General features: G+C 52.6%; 1 protein-coding gene across 1 annotated transcript in view; it reads left to right on the forward strand.

Moving 5' to 3' along the window:
- The first annotated feature begins 8,684 nt into the window (after positions 1–8,684).
- ITPK1 (inositol-tetrakisphosphate 1-kinase) overlaps positions 8,685–23,402 on the forward strand; it is a 142,823-nt gene continuing 128,105 nt past the window's right edge. The window contains exon 1 of the mRNA XM_036264120.1: positions 8,685–8,893. Within this exon, the coding sequence (XP_036120013.1) occupies positions 8,799–8,893 (95 nt within the window). The 5' untranslated portion in view covers positions 8,685–8,798. The remainder of the gene's footprint in view (positions 8,894–23,402) is intronic.

The following is a 23,402-nucleotide window of genomic DNA, read 5'->3' on the forward strand; positions in this document are numbered from 1 at the left end:
ACGTTTTTTCAGACCCGTGGAGGCATCTCCACCCTCAAGGGAGCACGTAATTTTGTTAACTATCCTGTAATCCAATCCCCATCTTGGGTTCTCCCTCCTTAATTTTAATTTTTTAATTTTTGTTAATCCTTAGCTGAGGATATTTTTCCATTGATTTTTTTAGACAGAGTGGAAAGGAGGAAGGGACAGAGAGAGAAAAACATCCATATGAGAGAGCCACATCTACTGGTTGCCTCTGACCTGCAACCCAGGTACGAGTGTCCTTGGTTGGGAATCAAACCCATGACCCTTTCATCTGTGAGCCGACGCTCTAACTACTGAGCCAAATTGGCTAGGGCTCCCTCCTTAATTAAAAAAAATTATATATGCAGCCTGGCTGGTGTGGCTGTTGTTGAGAGCTGACCCATGCATCAGATCACCAGTTTGATTCCCAGTCAGGGCACATGCCCAGGTTGTGGGCCCAATCCCCAGTGAGGGGCATGCAGGAGACGGCCAGTCAATGTTCTCTCTTATTGATGTTTCTCTCTCTCTCTCCCTTTCCCTCTAAAATCAATAAAGAAAAAATATATATGTTTTTATTGATTTCTTTAGAGAGATAGGAAATGGAGAGATAGAAACATCTCTTGGCTGCCTCCTGCACGCCTCCTACTGGGGATTGAGCCCGAAACCCAGGCATGTGCCCTGACGGGGAATCTTGGACACCAACCGGGCCCTCTTTCATTTAATCTTTCTTACCTTCTCTTCCTTAATTCCAAATGCAAAAAAGAAAATACAAACTGTCATTCTAGGGAGCATTTTTATCAACCTGTTGAGACCTTGCTTCTAGGCGTATCCTTTGTCTGGCTCAAATACATTTTTATAAAAATTCTCTATAGGTTTGGATGTTCTTATGCCGGCATAGCTCACTATCCATATTCTATTACACTTGATTGTTCTGACCTAACGTATCTACTCTTCCATATTTGATCTGATAAAGGCCACCAATGATCTTCCTGGATGTCATATCCAAGGTCACCTGTCAGCCCTCCTCTTACTCAATCAGCTGATGGCTCCTTCCTCCTGGCACCGCCGGGTATGGCTCCCAGGCCAGTACTCTCCTGCTCGCCCCTCTCTCCGGCTCTCTTGCTGGTTCCGGCACTCCTCCTGACCTCTGAATGTTGTTGTGCCGCTGGCACCCATCCTTGACCCTTCCTCTGTCTACACTCACACCCGGGGTGCTCTCATCCAGTTCCACCTCTGTGCTGACAACTCCTGATTTTGTATCTCTAGATTCATGCCTCTCAATTCCAGCTTCTTCGATCAAATTGCCTACTTGACATCTCCACCCAGATGTCAGACAGATGTTTCAATTCTAACCTATCCAAAACAGAACTCCTGACTTAGGCTCCCAAACCTTTACCTCCTGCTGTCTTCGGCATTTCAGTAGTTGGTAGCTCCATTTTCCCAGCTGCTCAGGCCCAAAGCCTCAGACAGCCCTGCCCTTTCTCTTGCTCCCAAACCCCACATCCCACCCACCAGCAAAGCCTACTGACTCTACCTTCCAGCTGTACCCAGAATCTGACCACTTCTCGCCCCCTTCACTGCTACCTGGCTCTGGGCTTGCCTCCTACTCTCCCCTCCTTAGCTCGTCCTGATCCAGCCAGTCTGGCTTCCTGAGTGTCCCTTGTCAAGACCAGGCTGGAGTCCACCGTAGGGCCATTTATCGTTCCTTTGCCTCAAAGCTCTTACCCCAGATATCAGGACTTGCTTGCTGATCTTTGTCACCTTTTTGCTGAAATGTCACCTTCTAGTAGGATTTACCCTGAGCACTGGATTAAGATTGCAACCCTGGGGTCAGATAAATGGTGATGGAAGGAGACTTGACTTCGGGTGGTGAACACACAATGCAATATACAGATGATGTATTGTAGAATAGTACACTTGAAACATATCTTATTAACCAATGTCACCCCAACAAATTTAATACAATTTTTTAAAAAGTTATGCTAAAAAAAACAACTCATTTTCTGTTTTCCTTAGTAAGCTTGATTTTTTTGAACATGTATCACTTAACTAATATACTACATAATTTACTTATTTATTTTGTATGTTCTTGTTTACCTTGTCGATGTAAGAAACATCCAAACCTGCGGAGAATTTTTGAGCTTATGAGTCAAATAGAAGATACACCTGGAAGCAAAATCCTTACAGACTGAAAAAAATGCTTTCGAGAAATGAGTCTGCAGCTTCTTTTATGCATTTGGAATTAAGGGGAGAACACAAGGAACATTTTTATAGGAAGGTGGGAGAAAGCAAGGAAGGGGTCGCTGTGATAGATGGTTAACAAGATGGTGTGCTCCCTTCAAGGGGTCGTTTTAGAAGGAGAGGTCTGAAAAGTCATTTCAAAGGTGTGTTAACCTAGATGCACAGAAACAATGGAAAGGGCTTGCTTAAGGCAACGATTAACCTTTTACTAATGAAGTTACATGCCCGGGACATGACTACCCACCATGACCTGCCCAGTTAGGAATTTATGATCAGATCAACCAGTGAGATTACTTTCCATAAAATACCTTTTTTCACCCACAGCTCCATGAGACTGTAAGTTCCAACAGGACAGAGATTTTGCAGTTTTCATCATTGCTGTATCCTAGTACCTAGAATAGTGCCTGGCACATAGTAGGTGCTTGATAACTATTTAGTGAATGAATGAATGAACAGATATTTGACTATTTTAAAGGTGGGCAGGGCCATTGTGTGGATCATGTGAAAATGACTGCACAGTAGTGGTTAACACTCATAAGGCATGTCTGACTTAGCCCTTTATCAGTTTAGTTCCTTCACAAATTTATAGTCCTTTACAAGTCTAAAGTCCTTTATGAATTTACATTCATTTAAACTGCTCAACAGTCTTATGACTAGGTTTGATAGTCACTCTCATTTAAAAGATTACAAAACCAAGGTTCAGAAAAATTTATTACCTCTCCCACAGTCACATAGATAATGGGTCATACCCATCTGGAAGCATCTTTTTTTTTTATCTTCATCCGAGGACATTTTTCCATTTATCTTCAGATAGAGTGGGTGGGAGGGAGGGAGGGAGGGAGAGAGAGAGAGAGAAATATTGATGTGAGAAAGACACATCAATTGGCTTCCTCCCATACGACCCTGACCAGGGCTCTTAAAACATATATATATGTTTTTATTGATTTTTTTTAGAGAAAGAGGAAAGGAGAGATAGAAACATCTATATGAGAGAGAAACGTCGATCGGTCACCTCCTGCACACCCACTACTGGGGCTGGAACCTGCAACCCGGGCATGTGCACTGACTGGGAATCGAACCAGGATCTCTCAGTCCATGGGATAATGCTCAATCCACTGAGCAACACCAGCTGGGCCCGAGGTACATGCTCTTGACTGGAACAGAACCTGTGACTCTTTGGTTTGCAGGCTGACACTCTAACTGCTAAGCCAAACTAGCCAGGGTTGGCTGCATCTTTGATACCATTGTAATAACCTGGTTACTAATAACTGAAAAGGAGTAAAGGAAAAGCAAAATAGACACATGACCAGTAAAGTCTGGGTGAAATAAGGAAGGTGCCTGTCAGTCATACCTGGGAATAAGTCATTGGTCAGAGTAGGGGGGCCACTGCAATCCCAGGATTTCAGATATTTAATCTCCCAAACAAAGGAGTTCCTCTCCTTCTTGTGCCCTGGCTCCTGGCTCTCTTGTTGCAGGGGCTGTGTGAACCCCACACAATGGACTGATGGACTGGAACTAGCCTGACGCTCTGCTGGTCCCAACTTCACCGTGGAACAAAAACTCTGGACACTGGCTTTGCTTGTAGCTCTGCTGAATCCTCAGCTGCACCTCTTCCAGGACTGGTTTAAGGGAAATAAAACTTTAGAAATCAAGGGATATAATTCCACGCAAATAAAAATCACTCCTTCTCCTGTGTGAGTCTTAGACAATTATTTTTCTTAAGATATTGTAAGAACCCAACCCCCGGCACCCAGTGGGGAAAGGGATTCCCCACTTCCACTCGTAGATACCCCATTTCTTGAACTGGCACATTTAACTACTTGTTCCAAACTGGTGCAGAATGGGGATTTCACCATTTACTTAATCAGTATCCTACTAATAGACACCATCTTGTGGTTCTCAGATGAGGCAAGTAAGGCTCAGAGAGGTTAAGGCACTTGTTCAAAGTCACCCAGCTAGTATTCAAGTCCATTAGCTGAATCTGAAGTCTGAATTCTCAATCCTTACATAGTCTCATGTGCCAAAGCTGCCTTCTCTCCCAGGAGGACTAGGGTTGGGAGAGCTTCCAAGTGGCCCGCTTCTGCCCCTGCGCATGTCCTTTCCTTCCTGCTCACAGCCCTCCTTCTACCAGTTACTCTACCAGCTCCGGAATCTTCTCCTAGGTGGCGCAGGCCAAGGACATACACGAGCCCACTTAATCCCTTAACGGTTCACCTGCTTCCCAGAGGGAATGTAGATTTCTCATCTCTAGGTTCCTGTTTTGGGGTTTCCCACCTTTGTACCTCTTGTGTCTGAGAGGTCAGGGACCACCTGGGAGGGCTTACCTGACATTCATTTATTTGGTCACTTAAAAATAATTTTTTTTTCTTTATTGATTTTTAGAGAGAGAGGGAGAGGAAGAAAGAGACAGACATAGAGAGAGAACATCCATTGGCCGCCTCCTGCATGCCCTCTATTGGGGATCAGGCCCACAACTTGGGCATGTGTCCTGATCAGGAATCAAACCAGTGACCTCTTGGTGCGTGGGTCGACGCTCAACCACTAAGCCACACCGGCCGGCCTTTTTGGTCACTTTTATTGAGGGGCACTATTAGAGAGAGTTTGGCTTCATCGGAATCCAGACAGAACCCAGACTGGCCACCAGTGTATCTACTACTGTGTTCTGATGATACAATGGTGAGCAGAAGAAAACAAAACACAGTCCCTGCCCTTGAAGGGCTGACTGTCTGGTGGTGGGACAAACAGTGTCAAGTACTCAGCCTGACGAGTGGAGGTGTGATTACCGTATTTGTTGAGGGTGCAGAGAGGTAGATGGCTGACATGCCAGGAAGGGACCTCTGGGCTCAGAGCTGGTGGATGAGTTAATAAGCAAATAGAGAAGAGAACTTTGCACAAAAAGGGACTGCCTATCTAAAGGCCCCAGGGATAGCAGGGACCACAGAAGCTAGGGTGGCTGGGGCAGGGTGCGGGGAACTTGGTGGGAGATGAGGCTGGGAGGTCTTGGCCTGGTCGAAAAGTTTTGGCTTTATCTCAAGTACAGTGGAAAGCTGTTGAAGCTGGGGGTGAGTTGGGGAGGAGGGTGATGGGGTAGCCTGATTGGCCTGATCAAATCCGATTTGCGTTCTGAAGAAGACAGTCCTGGCTGAAAAGGAGAGAACAGGCTAGCAGGGATGAATGGAGACACACAAGTGGGGAAGGGTCGATGGGCTTGATGGCACTGAAAGAAATGGAGGAAGTAGTAAATCTGAGAAATACTGGGCCCAAGGTCATGCCCCTCTCTAGGGTCAGTCCATGTTCAAAGACTGTTTGATGGGCAAGGGCGGGGTAGGCAAGAAGGCTCACTCCATTGGTCAAGGTGGGACATCTCTAAAGGGTGGTCTTAGCCCTGGAGCTTCCTGTGGGGATGACCTAGATCTTAAAAGAGATAAAAATGGCCCTGGCTGGTGTGGCTCAGTTGGTTGGGCGTTGGCCCACGCAAAGAAAGGTTGCTGGTTTGATTCCCGGTTAGGGCACAGGCTTGGGTTGCGGTCTTGATCTCCAACTGACGTTTCAATCTGTGTTTCTCTCTCTCCCTTTCCCTTACTCTCTCTCTAAAAATCAATAAAAAAGGAAAAAATCTAAAAAAAAAAAGAGAGATAAAAATGTAGAGTCCCCATTCTCAACGGAGAAGCTTGAAGTGAGGACTTGCCAGGGCTCCAGAGAAGTGTGGGTGGATCTCTGGTCCCGGCAGTGCCTGGGAGGAGCCGGCTCTACCCTGGGCAGGAGTCTGAGTACTCAACCTACGCCTCTCCTCTCGCATCCTTCCCGCAACTCCAGAAGGTTGGTGAGCATGGGGGACCTCTTGGCACTGGGATGCTGGTCCTAGTTTTCCCATGTACTTGCTCTGTGACCTTGGGCAAATCTCCTTTCCTCTCTGGGTCTACTTCTTACTGGCAAGACAGGGAGTTGGAGTAATCAGTGACTCTTAAGGTATGGAGATCACAGAGCCTTTGAGAGTTTGTTGAAAGCCATGACCATTATGCACATAATTTCTGGCACCTGCAAGCGTTTCTAAAGCCCTGGGATGGGTGGGGTGGTGACTTACCTGGGCCTCAAGTTAAGAATCCTTGGATATGCCCAGTCGGTGTGGCTCAGTGGATTGAACATCCTCCCATGGACAGAGATGTCCGGGTTCAATTCCTGGTCAGGGCACATGCCTGGGTTTCAGGCTCGATCTCCAGTAGGGGGCATGCAGGAGGCAGCTGATTGATGTTTCTCTCTCAAGTGGATGTTTCTAGCTCTTTCTAAAAAAAATCAATAAAAAGATATTTAAAAAACAAAAAAGAATCCCTGGATCAGTCCTGGTCGGTGTGGCTCAGTTGATGGCAGCATCGTCCAGTACACTGAAAGCTCCCTTGTTTGATTCCCGGTCAGGGTAGATACTCAGATTGCGGGTTTGATCCCTGGTCGGGGTGCATATGGGAGGCAACGTTCCTCACATCAATGGTTTTCTCTCTCCCTCCCTTCCTTTCCTTCTAAAATCAATAAAAATATATCCTGTCCGTACGTAGTGTCTCAGTGGTTGAGTGTCGACCCATGCACCAAGAGGTCGCTGGTTCCATTCCCGGTTAGTGCACATGCCCAGGTTGTGGCCCGATCCCCAGTGGGGGGCATGAAGTAGGTGGCCAGTTGAGGTTCTCTCTCATCAATGTTTCTCTCTCTCCCTCTCACTTCTTCCCTCTCTGAAATCAATACAGGAAAATTTTTTTTTTTTAAAAAACAAACGAAACATATCCTTGAGTGAGGATTAAACAACAACAAAAAAAATGGGATGGGACAGAATAAGCACCATTTCTGAAGGCCTACTTGAGAACCCATGTACTAGCCTGTTCTAATCCTCCACACAGTCCTTTAAGGCAAGCATTACTTTCCCCACCTGGAGACAGAACTTAAGTGTTTGCCCAAGCTGGGAGAAGCTGAACTGGGAACCCCCATGACGGGTATTTCTGAAGCCGAAGACCATTCTTCCCCTTACAATGGGAGACATCTCTACTCTCCGTTCCTCGTCCCCACCACACCCCCACAGCACCATACGGTTTAGACCTCATAGCCAGGGCTAAGTGGCCTGCAAGGTCACACAGCAAGTAGGCAGTAGCTGAGAGGTGGAGACAGAGGACAGGTATGATTACTCCTTAGGTGCCAGAGTGGAAAGCCTCACTTACTTGTGACTTGGAAAACCAGGGATGTTGGGGGGGGCGGGGTTTGTAATTAGAAGGCAGGCCCCTAGGGCTTGGGCAGGGTAGGCTGGGCTGTGAATCAAGGGCGCTGAGGCTGTCGCTGACCTGCACCCCAAAAGGATCTCCTGAAAGTGATCTACCCTTATCCTTGATGCTTCTGGTCCCGCCCCTTACCCCCTCAGTTGAAGGGGACCCGGAGTGTGAGTCAACCTCTTAAGCTGAGAAGGGCCCTGGGTGTTCATGTTCCCGCCGCAAGGACCACCGTCCTGGGCCGGGACCCGTCGGTCTGTCCCGGAGAGAGATCTCACTGGACGTCGGGATCTCCCACAGCCGCTGCAGTGCCCAAGAATTACCTTGGGGGAGGGGCTGAACACTGCCGAGGGTACAGACGTGCTTTTGATGAATGAGACTCAGTGTCTCGGTCGCTCCCAAAGGGCAGGCAGAAAATGCCCCCATCGCCGCTTTAAAAAGTAAAACCTCTGGGCAAGGGCTGCCCGGTCCCTCGTGCTCGGTCGCCCAGCTCCACAGCCCGAGCGCCGACACAAACAAGCACATTACTAGGCGGGGAAGGCGCGGCGCCTTTAAGAGGCGGCGGGCGGTGCTGCCCCCTGGAGGCCGGCGCGGCCGCGCTTCCTTCGCCCCGGCGGGTCCAGCGGGCCGGCCGGCCGGGTCAGCGCGGCGGCGGCGGGGCCGGCGGGGCCGGACGCGGCCAGTGCGCGCGGAGACGAGGAAAGGGCCGGGGAGGAGGCGGCGGCGGCGGGTGAGGACCGTGGGCGGGGAGGAGGCCGCGTGCGCCCGCCGGAGTCCGCGAGTGCCGGGAAGGGCACGCGCCCGGCTCGGAACGGCCGTCTCGCCGCCCGGGGCTCGGAGTGGCCCAGCTGGAGAGGCCGGGAGGGAGGAGGACCTTGGGGGCGGCGAAGAGCCCGAGCGCGGGGCCGCTTCTCCGTCGCCGTCCCCGGAGGGCGGGTGGCTCGGCCCTGGTTGGCCGGAGGGCTGCGGGCTGGGCGGCGCCGACGAGCCAGGGCCTCCCAGCTCTCCCCCGGGCCCGGCCCCGGTGCGGCGCTCGCGAACTTGCGCGCCGGCGAGCCCCGCGGGAGGGCGGCGGGGGCGGCCCCGGCCGGCGGCAGCCAGTGGCACGCCGCGCTGAGCGCCGCTCCCCCGCCCGGGCCGTGCGCCCCGCCCCGGCCCGCCCCTCCCGGCAGGACTGCGCGCCCGGAGCCCCGTTCCGCGTCCCCGCCGCCGGGAGGAGGTGCCCGCACTCTCGCGGCGCGCGCCGGCCGCCAGACTCGGCCTGTGGGCGATTTCCTCCGGACCCGAGCTCCCCGCCCGAGGAGGAAGATGCAGACCTTTCTGAAAGGGAAGAGAGTTGGCTACTGGCTGAGCGAGAAGAAAATCAAGAAGCTCAATTTCCAGGCCTTCGCCGAGCTGTGCAGGTAAGGACGGACGGGGTTCCGGCGCCCGGGGATCCCCGGCAGGAGCCCGGCTCAGCCACAGCGGCTCTTCGGGGAGGTTAGAGCAAAACGGGAAGGAGCAGTGCACAGGGACGCTGAGTCCGAGAAGCCAGGTGGCTGTGGTGGCCGCCGGCTGTGTTCGAGGGAAGCGGTGGCCAAGTATGGGCGGCGTGGCACAGACCAGGGCTCTCAGGTGCACTGTGACCCCGGTGGGGAAGCCTCCAGGCTCCCAGGGCGCGGTGGGAGCGCTGCTGAAGGAGGTGGGGGACCTGAGGAATCGGGGGACACGAGCTCTCTGCCTGTGGTTGGAGGTTGCTTTTGGACTGGAGTGTTTTTCTTCCGTCGTTCCGTTCCCTTGTCCGTGGAGAAGGGCACCAGTGTTCGTTCGTTTGCGGACCACCTACTATGTGCTCCGCGAGTGCCCCCCTTTAAGCTGTCATTGCATGTCACTGGATTAAGCCGATGTGAAGCTAGTAGCAATACTTGGCATGTATGTGGTGATTTGCTGTCTCATTAGAGCCTCGCACCAGCCTTGAGAATTGGTCGGGGTGGTGATTCTGGGCCACGTGTTTGAGAAGGGGGATCAATTGGCAGAGAGGTGGGGTACCGCGCCAGGGGTCCTAGAGCTAGGGAGTGGCTGATGCAGAGGGGGTGCTGGGTAAATGCATGTGGAATAGGATGGCCTTCCTCTACTTGCCCCTCCAACCCCCACCCCCAATGGCAGTGTTCAATGGTGGAGACTGAGGTGTTTTATTAAGATGGCATTCTCAATTCATTTCAGAAACATCCAGTGTTGGGGCAGGTATGCCTCACCTTGCCCCACAACTGTAGCTTTGCTTTTGAGAAGTGATGAGTTGAATCCTGTTCTCAGTGAAAGCCTAAGATAATTCGGCTCCACAATCCTGCACACTCTAGGTGGAAATCTTTTGTTATGCAGTGTCTCCCATTGGTATATCTCATTCTGGAAAATGGGCCCCACTTGCATTTTCATCCCTGCTGGATTCCCAAACATCATGAAGAATTGAACAATTGTGATTCCTTATCTCCTGGTTTGAAGAGCAAGTGGCCAGTGTAAGCTAGTGGGGCTCCAAGCACCTCTGTGCCCCTCATGCCGGTCCAAAGGGGCTGGTGCTCCTTTGCCCCATTCAAGCCCTGATGGTACTCTCCACCCAGCAGTCAGAGGGGCGCACTTTACATTGAACAAACAGCTCCTGGGTCTGCATCCTTGGTCTGGGGGTGGAGTTGGCTGCCTTGCCTCAGGCCGGCTTCTCCGGGATCTCTCCTTGGTCTGTAGGGCATGCCGAATACATGAGGAAATCAGGAGGAACTTGAAGACCGAGCTTTGAAAATGAGCCTGAGGACTTTGGAACATTAAAAAAGGGCACTTGAACATTGCACCGCAGATACACTTGTGGAACATTAAAAAAGGGCACTTGAACATTGCACTGCAGATACACTTGTGGAAAATGTGCCCTAGACACAAGAAATGTGGAGAAGTCCCTCTGATGTGTTCTTCAAGTCTAGTTTTGGTGTGAGGTGCCGGAGCTCCCCCTGTAGTCATCTACGACTTGGGAAATCCCAGTTAAGACCTTGCATTCTTTTCCCTGAGGTCTGGCTGTATTTGTGTCATCCCATGTCACAGCTAAAGCAGGAGGTTGTCATCTGGTTGGTATATTTTGCTTGGTAATTAGGAGGCTCTTGTAAAACAGTTCTAGCTAAGACTCTCATCTAGGTCCTCCTTCTAGACTTGCCGATTGGCTTTTCCTTCCTGTGGAGCCCCTGCCTTTAAACAGGGGGTTCAGGACAAGCTATGATGTCAACTCTTCTGGGGGAAGTCCAGCGTGGAGTGTTAATTTCTCTGAAAAGGTCATTGTCCTCAAAGTTGAATTGCCTTTTGGTCAAAATAACGGCTTTGGGAAGAAAATGTCTAGGCCATTCTAGAATCTCAGGAAGCCCACTTTGTGTTTTCGGTAGGGACTCTAGTTATTTTGTCACTGAAGCTTAAGAAGGAAAAGAAAACACCGAAAATGGTTTTTTGTTTTTTTTTTCTGTTTCTTCTCTCCTTCATTCTTTTCAGAGCAGTGCCCCCTGGTGGCCAGGTTTCTATACTGGGTACAAAATGCTCCCACCCTGGAGAGGGTGGCTGGAGTTCTTGGCTGCTGCTGTTTGGTGGGAATGTTGCTGTGATTTTAGTGGCCCAAGGGATGAGGTGGGCCGACAGTGTCATGTTTTTTACGTTCACGATCTGGAGGCACAGTGCTCCTGTTTTGATGGGTGATGAATTGTCTGTGACTTTCCCAATGAAAAAGTCCAGAGATCTTTGAAAATGACTTGAGGCTCTGCCCTGAATGTTTGGGGCAGTGTCTGTGCCAGAGAGGGTGACCCGTACAGACCCGGATGGGTTGTTTAGTTGAATATCAGGCCTGGTACAAATCTCCGAGCAGGAAGGGATGTGGGAGAGCATCTCACCCAGCCCTTTGTTTTACAAATGGGGAGACAGGCATGAGAGAGGGGCAGGTTCCATACCTTTCTTCCTTTTCTTTAACTTCTAGAATGAATCCAATCTGGTGACCTTGAGACCCACACAGAAAGCCAGCCCTTTCTCTTTTGGAACCTCTGACAGTAAGGAGGATTCCCTCGTTATTTTCACAGAAGTCCAGTGACTGCTATCTTGTCCTGGGGACACTATTCCTCACAAGGCTGAGCCGTACCCTCAGCAAGTGTAATGCCTTGTTCTCCGAGGGGGCCTCACACAAGGATGGCATCAGTAGGTGTTTGGAGCCTGGTCCTGCTGGGATACCTTAGGTAGACATAAGGGCCCATTCTTCAAACCCTCTGTGCCTGTTGATAGGAGGGCCCTCTGACTAGTCAACAGATGGGCCTTTGACTCAGCTTGTTTTTAGTGAAGCTGTGTGTTCCTGTGACTCTCCTGTTTCTTCCCCTCTTCCCAGGCACCTGGCTCTTCTACCCCTTCCCTTCCCCTAACACAGGAGCGGCCTTGCAGCTTCCTCCCACCTACTTCGTGGCTTTTTAAACATGCCCAGAAGGGACTTCAGAGGGACAGCAAAGAAAGCTGTTGGTTGGAAATGTTGGGTGATTTTGTTTGCACAGTGCCCTGTTTGGAAATGCTGGCTGAGCCCGGTTCCCTTCGTTCGTGTTTTCTCTGTCTCTCCTCCAAATCCTTCTCTCCTTCCCACTCTTCTCTTTCCCGCGGTGGAAGCTGTCGCAGGGGCTGGTGAAAAGGGTATAAAATGTGGGTGAACCTCTGTCCGTCTCTGCTGTAATATTTGCTGACTTGAATGTGGTCCTTCCAGCTCCCTTATCTCCCTTCGTCCTCCTAGCAGCCCAGGTATGGAGGGGTGGGGAAACTGAGGCTCAGGGAGTGTGAGGATTTGCTCAGCCAGTTGGGCTTCCCTGAGCCCAATCCTCAGGCCTCTGCACCTACGAACGTGGCTTTCTTGTGTACGTGTCTCTTCTTCGCCCAGGTTAGCCTGGAGCTTCCCGGAGGCTCCAAAAGCAGACGTCTGTGAGGTTCTCGTCCTTGAGAAACTTGGAGGCCAGCTGGGCTGGCTGACTAGCTTGCAGGAAATAATATGTTTATGGTGCAATCTCAGACCATGTTATTGATGTCGGCTCTCCCTCGGGGACCCTTTGTCCAGTTCCCCCAGAAGGAATGAGGCGGGCACTCCATGGTGGCTCTAGTTCACGAAGAGCCTTCTTGAGTCCTGGCCTGGGGTCAAGCAGTGGGTGGGGTGCAGTGGGGTGCAGCCCCTGCCCTCCTGGAGCTGTGAGTGTGGTGTTAACGGTGACCTGGCCTGGGAGTCATGGCAGGGAGCTTGGGGTGCCTGTGTCCCCTCAGGGCCTACATTCCTTCCAAAGGGGTTGTAGAAAGGTCCCTTTCTGCTGGGATGGCTTACCATGCTAAGCTGGAATTCTTTCAGGAGATTCTTAGAGGGGAGGAAGGAGGATCTTTTCCAGGATTAAGTGATGCTGGTCTGTTTGTCTTACTGTCTGGATCTGGCACCACTCTGGGGTGTGGGGGTGGGAGGGGGACTTAGGTTTCCTTCGCAGCAGTGCTCGGGGACTGTCATAACCCAGCCTCGCAAATAAACACTTTCCAGTAGCTCCTGAAGTAAATAGGACTCACTGCTATCTGTGGGTGAGACTTTCTGGGTCCCAGGCCTGTTCCACCAGTGACCTGGGCACGTGGCTTACCCACTCTGTGCCTCAGTTTTCTCATCTGTAAAGTGAGGATAATAACAGTACTTAGTTCGGGGATGTTGTATGCATTAAAGGAGTCACAGCAGACATGTAAAGTGCCTGGACCTCTGTAAACAGTGGTTGTCGCTATTTTAGCTTCTGTTGTCACTGTCCTTGGGAAGCTGGTGAGTGGGCTTCTGCTCATGGATGTTTCTACTCTGGGATGTTGGCATTTGTAAATTTAGTGTTCTTGGTTCGGGCAGTCTGTGAGCGACCCTGAAGTCCACCATGGATGCCATCTGATCCTCCTGCTGGGTGTGAGGGGTGTGGGGCTTGTGGGGCTGGCAGGCACAGCTAAGGAGGGGCCTACCCCAGTGTCTTCTCCTTTCTTACGACACCCATCCAAATCTTCCAGCCCCCTAGGAGATGGGGGTGCTGTCCTCACCTATTTAATAGATGGGGACCAGAGAAAATTAGATACTAATGCTACTTTGATTTTGACGACTCAAGAAGAGTCTGAGTTGGATTTCCTGAAAATGCCAAGAGTCTCCGTGAGCAATCATGTTGCTATTATTAGCTAACAGTTACTGTTTTCTTTATAGTTTAGAATATTTAATTCATGTACATGTTTAAAAAAATCAGGGGATTCAAAGTACACAATGAAAAGTCATTGTCCTTCTTGTTCTTGATTCTGTCACTCAGGAACAACAGCTTTGGCAGTCTCTGTCCATAGGTGGTGGTCTTTTTTTTAATCGTCATCCAAGGACATTTTTCCATTTATCTTCAGATAGAGTGGGAGGGAGAGAGCGACACACACACAAACATCGATGTGCGAGAGACTGGTTGCCTCCTGTATGACCCCGACCAGGGCCGGGGACCGAATTACAACTGAGGTATGTGCCCTTGACCAGAACTGAACCCGAGACTCTTTGGTTTTCGGGCTGACGCTCTGACTGCTGAGCCAAACTGACTGGGGCTTGTTGTTCTTTTATTGATTGTTTATTTATTTTTTAAATTATTTTTTCTCTATTGATTTTAGAGAGGAAGGGAGAGGGAGAGAGATAGAAACATCGATGAGAGAGAACATCGATTGGCTGCCTCCTACATGTCCCCCCACTGGGGATTTGGCCCACAACCTGGGCATGTGCCCTGACCGGGAATCAAACCGGTGACCTCTTGGTGCATGGGTGGCGCTCAACCACTGAGCCACACCCGTTGGGCTTGTTCACTTTTTAAAAATATATTTTTATTGATTTAAAAGAGAGAGAGAGAAACATCAATTGGCTGCCTCCTGTGTGCCCCTTACTGGGGATCAAGCCTGCAACTGGGCCTGTGCCCTGACCAGGAATCCAACCTGTGACCTTTTGGTGCATGGGACAGTGTTCAACCAACCGAGCCACACTGGCCAGGGCAGAGAAGGGATACTTTTGATCTGCATTTCTCTATGATGGTGAGATTGGTTCACATTGAGGAGCTGAGTGCATTAGGCAGGCACTGGGCAGAGCTGGGCTCCATTCCTGACCTCTGAGCCATCCTGCCTCCAGAGGTTATGTCTCCCACATGATTTAGCAGGTTTGGGGCATTCAGTAAGTGCCTAGTGAAGTGCCTCATGAGAGTAATGCCTGGACAGTTGGATGTAAATAGGGTTTTTGTTCCTACTCGTATTTTGAATTCAGCTGGTACACTAGCTTTTTTTTTTTTTAAGGAATGTTCTGGTACCTCCTTTTAAAAAGTAAGATTCATTTTAGAAAGCAAATTATTCTGGAGCTGTGTATCTACTCCCTCCCTGGCACAGGCACAGTCTTAAACACCTCTCCCCTTTGTGTAGAAATCACCCCCCGGCCCCTACCCCTTCTGCTGGTACTCACGGGAAGCCTGCCGGGGTGCGTGTGGCCTGGCTTTGGGGAGAGTGTTGGGTTGGATTCCCGAGAGGGAAACCCGGGCTCCGCGGGGTGGGGTGGCTTGTCTAAGGTCACGCAGTGGGGTGTGGCGGGGGCTTGCCAGCACTTCCCCAGGACTTGTGAGCAGGGTGCCGTTGGAGCAGCCAGGCCGTCCCGTGGGCTGTTGGAGCTCCGCTGGGCGCTCTGTCTCGCCTGCTCCCAGCAGCCCTCGGAAAGCAGCTACACTGTGGCCTGTGCTCCCTGGCTGGGCCTCTGGGCTGGATGGATTTTGTAGGCCCGTCATGGTGCCAGGCTGAGGATTCTGACCCCACTTTTAGGGCTCTGGAGATTTGAGAAACACTCCCATGGAGGACCCCCAGGTTCTTGTCTCCCCTCCTCCGCAGGTCCCTGGGTGCTGGGTTCCTACCCTCGGTGGCCAGAAACTATCCCACCTTGTTAACTGCTCTTGGTGTGCCCAGGAAGCCCTGAGGTCAGAGTCCAACCAGGTAGATTTTTCTAGGGTGCCAGCGCCCTTGGAGGGGGAATCGGAATAGACAGGGAAAGGTCCCTCCCACAGGGCTTCTGAGAGATGCCTTTCCCCTTTCACTCAGGATCTTCAGCCCCAGGGACCCAGCTGCTGGCAGGCTCTTTCTCTCTGGACTTGCTCAGGGTGTGTTCCTTGTCTCTCTCCTTTGACAAGTTGTTTCGTGGAGGGAGACTTGCAGTTTTATTCGCTGGTGAGACCCGGTGCCTGTCCCAGTGCACATGGTAGGAGGTCAAGGGAGAACCTAATATTGGTGGATGAAGGAACTGACTGGTGGGTTTTGGAAGCCTTTTCCATGTCCCTGCGGCTCAGCCAAAAGCCACTTGTGATTCTGGAGTGCCCTGTGCCAGGAAGGAAACCCCAGGGGTGAGGGGAGATGGATGGGATGGGGGTGAGGGGAGGTGGATGGGATGGGGGTGAGGGGAGATGGATGGGATGGGGGTGAGGGGAGATGGATGGGATGGGGATGAGGGGAGATGGATGGGATGGGGGTGAGGGGAGATGGATGGGATGGGGGTGAAGGGAGATGGATGGGATGGGGGTGAGAGGAGATGGAGAGGGGGGTGAAGTAGTGGGTCCCAGGTCAGGAATTATGCTTGGTGGCTTCATTCCTTTAGTCTTTTATTCATTCAGCAAACCCTGACCTTCCAGCCCGCGGCCCTGTGCTGGTCCTGTCCTTGGGCACCTAGATGCGTGGTAAGGAGATGAAGGTAAACCCGCACAGATGCATTACAGTGCTGCAAGGTGTGGTTAGAGCCAGGAAGCCTGCAAACAGGGGAGCGCTGTGGCAGGGTGGCTGCAGCCACCTTAGCATTCTGTGGTCAGAGAAGGCCTCTGAGGGGTGACAGTCAATGAGAGAGTCCGAGAGCCTTTTCCTCTAGAAGCTAAAGAGCAGCAGGGCGGGTGGTGTCAGCTGCCGAGAGGCCACACGCCCTGGCCCTGGGTTCTCTGTGGACTTAGGGCAGCCATCTAGGGAAGGGCAGGCAGGTTTCCATGTTAGACTGGTGGTCAGGAGAGGCAGCAGGGTGTCTATCCTTCGATAGCCTTGTCCCCTGACTGTGTAAGAGGGGTCCAGGTGGGTGGCCTTGGCATGGTCCTCCACCTGAGGCTGCAGCTGTACTCTGGGGCCCAGGACTGGAGGCCAGTTGCTCCTCTCTGGTCTGGCCCAGTCCAGCCTTTGTGTTCAGGGATGAGCAGTTCTGGGTCTTGAGGGCCTGGGGTAGGGGAATGAATGGGGATCCTGTGGTCCCTGGAGGCCCTAGGCCATGAGTTTTCCCCGAGCTCAGGTTAGGCCTCAGGTGCCCAGTGGCCCTGGATGGAAGCCACACCAGATGCTTGTTCTCTTTAATAGTCATTTACCTTTTTCTAGGCCAGCTTTTGCCAAACTTGCTCAACAAAGGAAGCACCTGGGACACTGGTGAAACCCACACATCCCTGAGTCTACCCTCTCCCTGTAAAACTCTCCAGGGCAGGGGTCTGAGAGTCTTTTTAAATTTTATTTACTTTTAAAATTATGTGTTTTTTTTTTATTTTTTTTTAGAGAGAGAGGAAGGGAGAGAGAAACATCCATGTGAGAAACATTGATCGGCTGTCTCCTGCGCGCCCCCTACTGGGGGTTGAGCCCACAACCTGGGCATGTGCCCTGACCAGAACCAAACTGGGATCTCTGAGCCACACCGGCTGGGCGGGAGTCTCTTTTTAATAAGTGCCCTCATGCCCTCTGGGAAACTGAAACTGCCATTACTACACCTCAAAACTGTCAGGCATGTTTAACACCAAGTTAAACAGGTTAAAGTGGATTCTTTAGTGGGGCCTATGGGGGACAGGAGCTCTCCAGGAGGGCATTTGGCATGTAAATGGTTCCAGGCTGGCTGGTCCCAGGCTGGTCTGGGAAGTCCTTTGGCAGGATGAGATTCCTGGTTTCCTAGAGCAGGAGCCAGCTGCTGCCCCCCTGAGCCTTATCTCAGGAGGGAGGCAGGGCAGGAGCCCCAGGTGTTCTGCCCAGCTCCCGCTTGCTTGCTACCTTTTGGGCAATCCTCTTTCCCCTTTAAAAATGTATTGCTTCTGGCTGCTGGTTTGCACTGGAATGTATTTAAAGGTGGATCCTGAGTCTGGACAGGAGCTGGGTTTTGCACGGGAGACATTCCTAGCGACTGGCCTGGTGCAATGCTGATTGTCAGGCCGGGGCTGGGAGCAGGGCCGTAGCACAGCCTGTGGTGCTTTTCTCTGCAAACCCATCAGCCCCCGTAGTGCCTGTGTGCTTGGGTCTTAGAGCCCGAGCCATGAAAGCAGGGCTTGGGCACCTCCAGGTGGCCCTCCATGCTTCAGAAGGGCTGTGTTGAGGTTCTCCTCTGCTCCCTCCTAAATCAGTGGTTCACACCAGATTTCAAAGCATAGTGAAGGCCAGGCCCTACTGCAGATTAAAATCCACCATCCAAGGTGGTGCGTCTTCATTTGCTGGATGAGAGCACGGAGGCTCAGGGAGGGAGAGTTGACTTGCTGGTCGCACAGCGTGAGTGGCAGAATTGGGACTCACCCTCAGGGCTGGTCGATCCGTTCTACCCTGCCAGATTGCCTCCACCTTGAACCTAACATCCCGGCGCTATTGTCTTGATACCCAGTTTCAGAAGAAAATCAGGCGTTGTTTTTTCTGAGTCTCCTCTGTATGCAGTTGTTGGGCCCAGAGGGGTGGTGGGCGGTGGCGTGGCAGTGAACTTGGAGCAGAGGATTTGCCTAGCTGGCTGTGGAGGACTGGGCCGGCCATTCTGCCTCCCTGAGTCTGCCCCTCTGTCTGTGAAGTGGGTGAAGTCCACCTCCCTCTAGGGCAGGTGCTTGATAGATGATAGGATTTCCTCTTCCCCCAGGAGGCCACCTCCCATGTCCTCCGACCCACCAAGCTGGGGCTTGGGACCTTTGACATGTTTTTGGTGGGAACCCCCAGTCCACACAGACTGATTGTGTCTTTACCTCCTTCCTCTGTCCTTTCCTGGTGCGGAGGTCCTCCAGCGGAGGTGACCAGGATGTGCCCCAGCATCCCAGCTTACTGCTTCCTGGGAGGGCCGAGAGGAGGTAGTGGGTACAGGGAGGATGCCCCGGGGGGAGTTTCACTTTCATTTCTGCCTCACCCTGTTTCCATCCAGCAGTGGAGAGCTGGGTGTGGAGGCGTGGAAACATCCGGTCCCCACCCTGGGGCACTTGTCCTGGTGCAGGTTCCTGGGCCTCCCCTTCTCCCTGCAACGTCTGGAGTGGGCCCGGCCCTCTCTTGTAAAAAGCACCCTCGTCGTTCCTTTGTGCAATCTCACGACATGTATTATTGAGTGTCTGCTGCATGCCAGCCACACTTGCGTTCTGGGGACCCAGTGATAACTGCAGAGTCCTCTCTGGCCCCAGGAACAGCCCGAGGCCATGAAGGCTCCACCCTGTAGTGCGCAAGGGTGAAGGTGGTGTGGGTGCTCTTCTGTTCTCCCAGGGGGGTTGGGGGAATGTTTGGAGAGGGGCACATTGGCGCCCAGGGGTGTTTGAGTCCCTGGACGCTGGTTCTGGAAGGGCGGCTCCTGCCCTCTAGGATCCTGGGCTGTGGGCATCTCTCTGAAGAATGTTCATTGCTGTGGGACTGTTGGTTTCTCTCTGGATGGAATTTCTGTTTTACACCCCAGTCTGTGTTAAGGTGGGAAAACAAAGGCCCGGAGAAAAGACGCAGAGCTAGCCCCTGCTGTAGAGCTAGTAGGTGGGGCAGCTTGCATTTCAACTTTTGGGGCTGACACTAAAGCTTCTTTTCTTTAAGATTTTATCTTAAAGTCCTGACATTCATTATGGGATCTTTGAAAAGAAAAGGAATTCTGGCCATTCCGTCAGATGTTTCTACCTCCCTGTGGGCATGTCTGGACAGGAGCTTCAGGATCGAGTTGGGAAGGAGTTCTGTTTCCTGTGGAATCGGCCCCCAAGCCCCTGGCCCTCACCTTGACCAGGCGCAGCCATGCCGGGGCCTGTGCTTAAGGAGGTCTGGGCGCTCGGTTCCCCGCTGCTCTGGGAGGAAGGGCCCGGCCTGAGCCTCTGAGCCTCTGGGCCTCACCAAGGCTTCCCTGCTGGAACAAGGAATGAGCCTTGTTCCCTTGGGGAGGACTGATGTGGCTGCCCTGGTGTGGAGGAGGCAGCAGGATCCTCCTCCAAGGAGCAGCCTTTGCTTGAGATTGCAAAGTTGTCCCTGTGAGGCCTTGCTTTCAGTGGTGCAGGGACAGTTCAGCCCTGGAAATGCCAGCAGCTCCAGCGGAAGGTCTGATGCTCGCTGTGCTGGAAGGCTCTCATCCATACGGGGAAACTGAGCTCAGAGAGCGGAAGTGACCTCCCCAGCCCTCCTGGGGCTGGGATTTGAACAGCAGTCTGTGTGGATCCTAAGCCTATACCCTTGACCATTGCAGAGTGTTTTTTTCTTTTTTTGGTAAATTGTCACCTGTGGCTATTTTTCCATTGATTTTCTTAGAAAGAATGGAAAGGAGGGAGGGAGGGAGAGAGAGAGAGAACCATCAGTGTGAGAGAGATATCAGTTGGTTGCCTCCTGCACATACCTGCAACCTAGGTATGTGCCTGCAACCCAAGTATGTGCCCTTGAATGAGACTTGAACCCGGTCCGAGGGCCCACACTCTAACCACTGGGCCAAACCAGCCAGGGCGGTTTTTCTGTGTAATTGAAGGCAAAGGACAAGAGGATGACTTTCCTTTTGTCTGAGCTTTTCTCTAGTGACCTGCCCTCAGTGTTTCTTAGTCATTAACTTTTCTCCTTTTTCTTTTCAATTTTAATTGGAAGCCTTGCTTGCCTGTTGTCAGGAAATGTAGGTGCTGACTCAGATGATACTCACTCAGACTGGGGAGGCCAGCATGGCTCTGCCCAGCCCCCAGCCTCCCGTGCGGCAGCGTCACCCTCCGTCCCGTGGATGCTGAACTTGGGCTGCCCAATTCATGACGCGCTCTGTTGCAGACAGCCTGTCAGATTCCCAGATCCTGCCGTTCTCACCTCATCCTGCTCCTTCCTTGAAGTGCTCCGAGGTGGTGTGGATGAGGCTGTGTGGCCTACTCTTCTGTTTAACTGCCGTTCATGTCCCTTCCTGGAGGTCACCTTGGAGCCTTAAGCTTTATCTACTGAAACTTGGTGCCTAGAGGGTCTTGGAAGCTCCTTGGAAAGACCCCAAGAAGCCTGAGGGCTGACCCTCGGCTTCGGGCCAAGTGATGAACCTCTCTGAGCCTTTAGTGTGTGTACCTAAAATGGGAGTTTCAGACCAGCTTGCAGCAGGTTGGTTTTGTAGATTGGGTGAGCTGCAGCCTGAGCTCTTAGCACAGAGCTGGCCCTCGGTAAATGCTCAGTAAATAGTAACACTGTAATTCATGTCGGGAATTGGCCATTAAGGGCTGGTGGAGCTGTGTACCAGGAGCTTATGTTTGAGTATCCTTTACATCTGGGAAGAAGATTGCCAAGTGGGGACTATAGTTCCTGAAGCCTCTGGGCAGGATAGTGCTAGGTGCCATGTTTTGTCCTGTGGACAGCCTGTGGTTTGGTCAGAGGTGGGATCTGAAGCCTGACATCCTCTTACTGGATGAGTGTTTTGGCTCCTTTCTCTGGACCTTGATTTCCTCCTTGGTAAGAGTCGGGCCCATACCTGTGCCTAGGGGCTCAGCATGCAAACAGCCTCCGTTCGTGTGAGGGCCAGAGACGGGCTCTGAAGGAAGGAGAGGGGGCTATCCCTCACTCCCCCAACCTGTAGTCACACTGTCATGTCTACAGGTGATGGCAGAGTAAATCTCCCCTGCGGGTGAGGTGCAGACGTCCACGAACTTCGAGGCGGAAGGGGTCTCAGCAGCTGGGCTTCGCAGCTCAGGGCAGCTGGCCTTGCTGGGTTGTGCGCCCAGCGCCGCTGCCTGACGGGCTGGGCCTCGGCTCCCTTCCGCAAGTGCTGCTTCTTCGGCCTCCAGGGAACCTTAGATCACGTACAAGGCCGGTGTCTGTTCTCTTCTGGGCCACTGTTGGCAGACCCTGCCCTTGGCTGGCCAGGAAGAGCAGTTTTGGTCCCTGGGCTCAGGTGGTCAGGAACCCCTGACCCCCATCCCGGTGTCGTGTCCTTCTTCCTGCCTTGCTGGGAGTGCTGAAGGGACAAGCCCTTTGGATTTGGGATGCTCCTTCGGGAAGGGGGGGCAGTGTGTGGGCAGCCATTTGGGTGCCTCTGCACCAGCAATGACCTGGGACTCCCCTGAGAGTGAGACCTGGGGACTGGGCTGTGTGCCTCCAAATCTTCCCCATTGCTGGAGGGGAGGACACATGGGCAGCATGGCCTCTGGTTCTCTCTCCGTCAGCTGACAGATGTGGAGAGTTGTGGGGATGAAGTCAATGATCTGAGCAGAAAAGCAGTGTATGGCTGATTCCGGCAAGTCTCAGGGGTGTTGGTGCCGACAGAATCTCATGGCAGCTGGGTTCAATAATAAAGGGGCTCCAGTAAGTGGAGGCATGGGTGGGTTCAGGGGCTCAGGTGCCGTCTGCAGGCCCTGCCTTCCCGGCCTCTGAGCTGGGGCGAGGCGAGCTCTCACTGACCTTGACTCTGAGCAGGCACAAGCTGGGAGCTCTTCCCGTGCTGTCTCATTTGATTTGCATCACAGCCTGCCCGGTGGGCCTTTAGTGCCCGCTTCCTATCTGAAGGAGGCACAGCGGGTCCGTAACTTGCCCCCAGGGTCACCCTTACGTGGGTGGCAGAGCTGGAAGTCAGAGCTGGGCAGGTTGGCTCCACCTCAGGCGCAGGTCCCCAGGGACCTGAGATTCACTCTGATTGTCCCCGATTGATCAGCCTGAGCCACACGTGCAGGAAGCTGGGACTGGTCCCTGAAGACAGTGGGATGGATGGCTGCTGGGCAGCCAGGGGGAGGTGGGTGTCTTCTGCCAGCCTGAGGGTTGCCCACAGTCTCCAGGGCCAGGTCTCCATTCTCCAGATGGGAGTGAAGAGTGCCCCCCACCCCCCAAGTTGGAACCCAAGGCTGGGCCCCTGGTTCTGTCTTTCTTCTCAGACAAATCTGAGCCTGGTTCATTCCCATGGCCAGTTGGCCACAGGCAGATCTGAGGGCCCTGGGCCTGTGTATCCGGGAGAAGGGGCTCATGTAGTCCTGCCTTGAGGGGTGGGGATGGGGCGGAAGGCTGGGGTGCGGTGCAGAACCTCGATGTTTGACACTGTTTTGGGTGAAACAGTCCAGTGTTACCACTGCCTCTTGCTGTCTGTTCCTGTCCCGTGTGGGGAGCCTTATAGGCGTCTTATCTGGGAGCCTGGAGGATTTCGCAGCTGTGAACTATTTGACTGGGGTTATTGAGCTGGAGGGGAGTATTTTTTGTTTTTTATCCTCATCGGAGGACATTTTTCTATTTTTTGTTCAGATAGAGTGGGAAGGAGAGAGAGAGAGAGAGAGAGAGAGAGAGAGAGAGAGAGAGAGAGAAAGAGAAACGTCGATGTGAAAGGAACACATCGAGTGGCTGCCTCCTACACAACCCAACCAGGGCCGGGGACAAACTGCAACCGAGGTACATGCCCTTAGTGGGAACCGAACCCGGGTCTCTGGACTGCAGGCCGACGCTCTAACTGCTGAGCCAAGCCGGCCAGGGCTGGAGGGGAGTATTTTCACAGGACGCTCAGCATACCTGTCCTGGTCCTCCCCATTTGAGCAGGCCAGTCGGGGCTGCCTAATGACACGTTGGGAGGAGTTCCGCCTGGAAGGGAGGACGTGAATGGTGGGGGGCTGGTGGCCACACACCCAGGCCCTGCACACTTGAGGGTGCACGCGAACAGGGTGGGTTGGGGTCTGGGAGAGGGCTCGGAGCTGGGGCCCAGTTAGGAGCTCC

This window comes from Molossus molossus, unplaced genomic scaffold (assembly GCF_014108415.1).
Source record: "Molossus molossus isolate mMolMol1 unplaced genomic scaffold, mMolMol1.p scaffold_m16_p_1, whole genome shotgun sequence".
Taxonomy (NCBI): domain Eukaryota; kingdom Metazoa; phylum Chordata; class Mammalia; order Chiroptera; family Molossidae; genus Molossus; species Molossus molossus.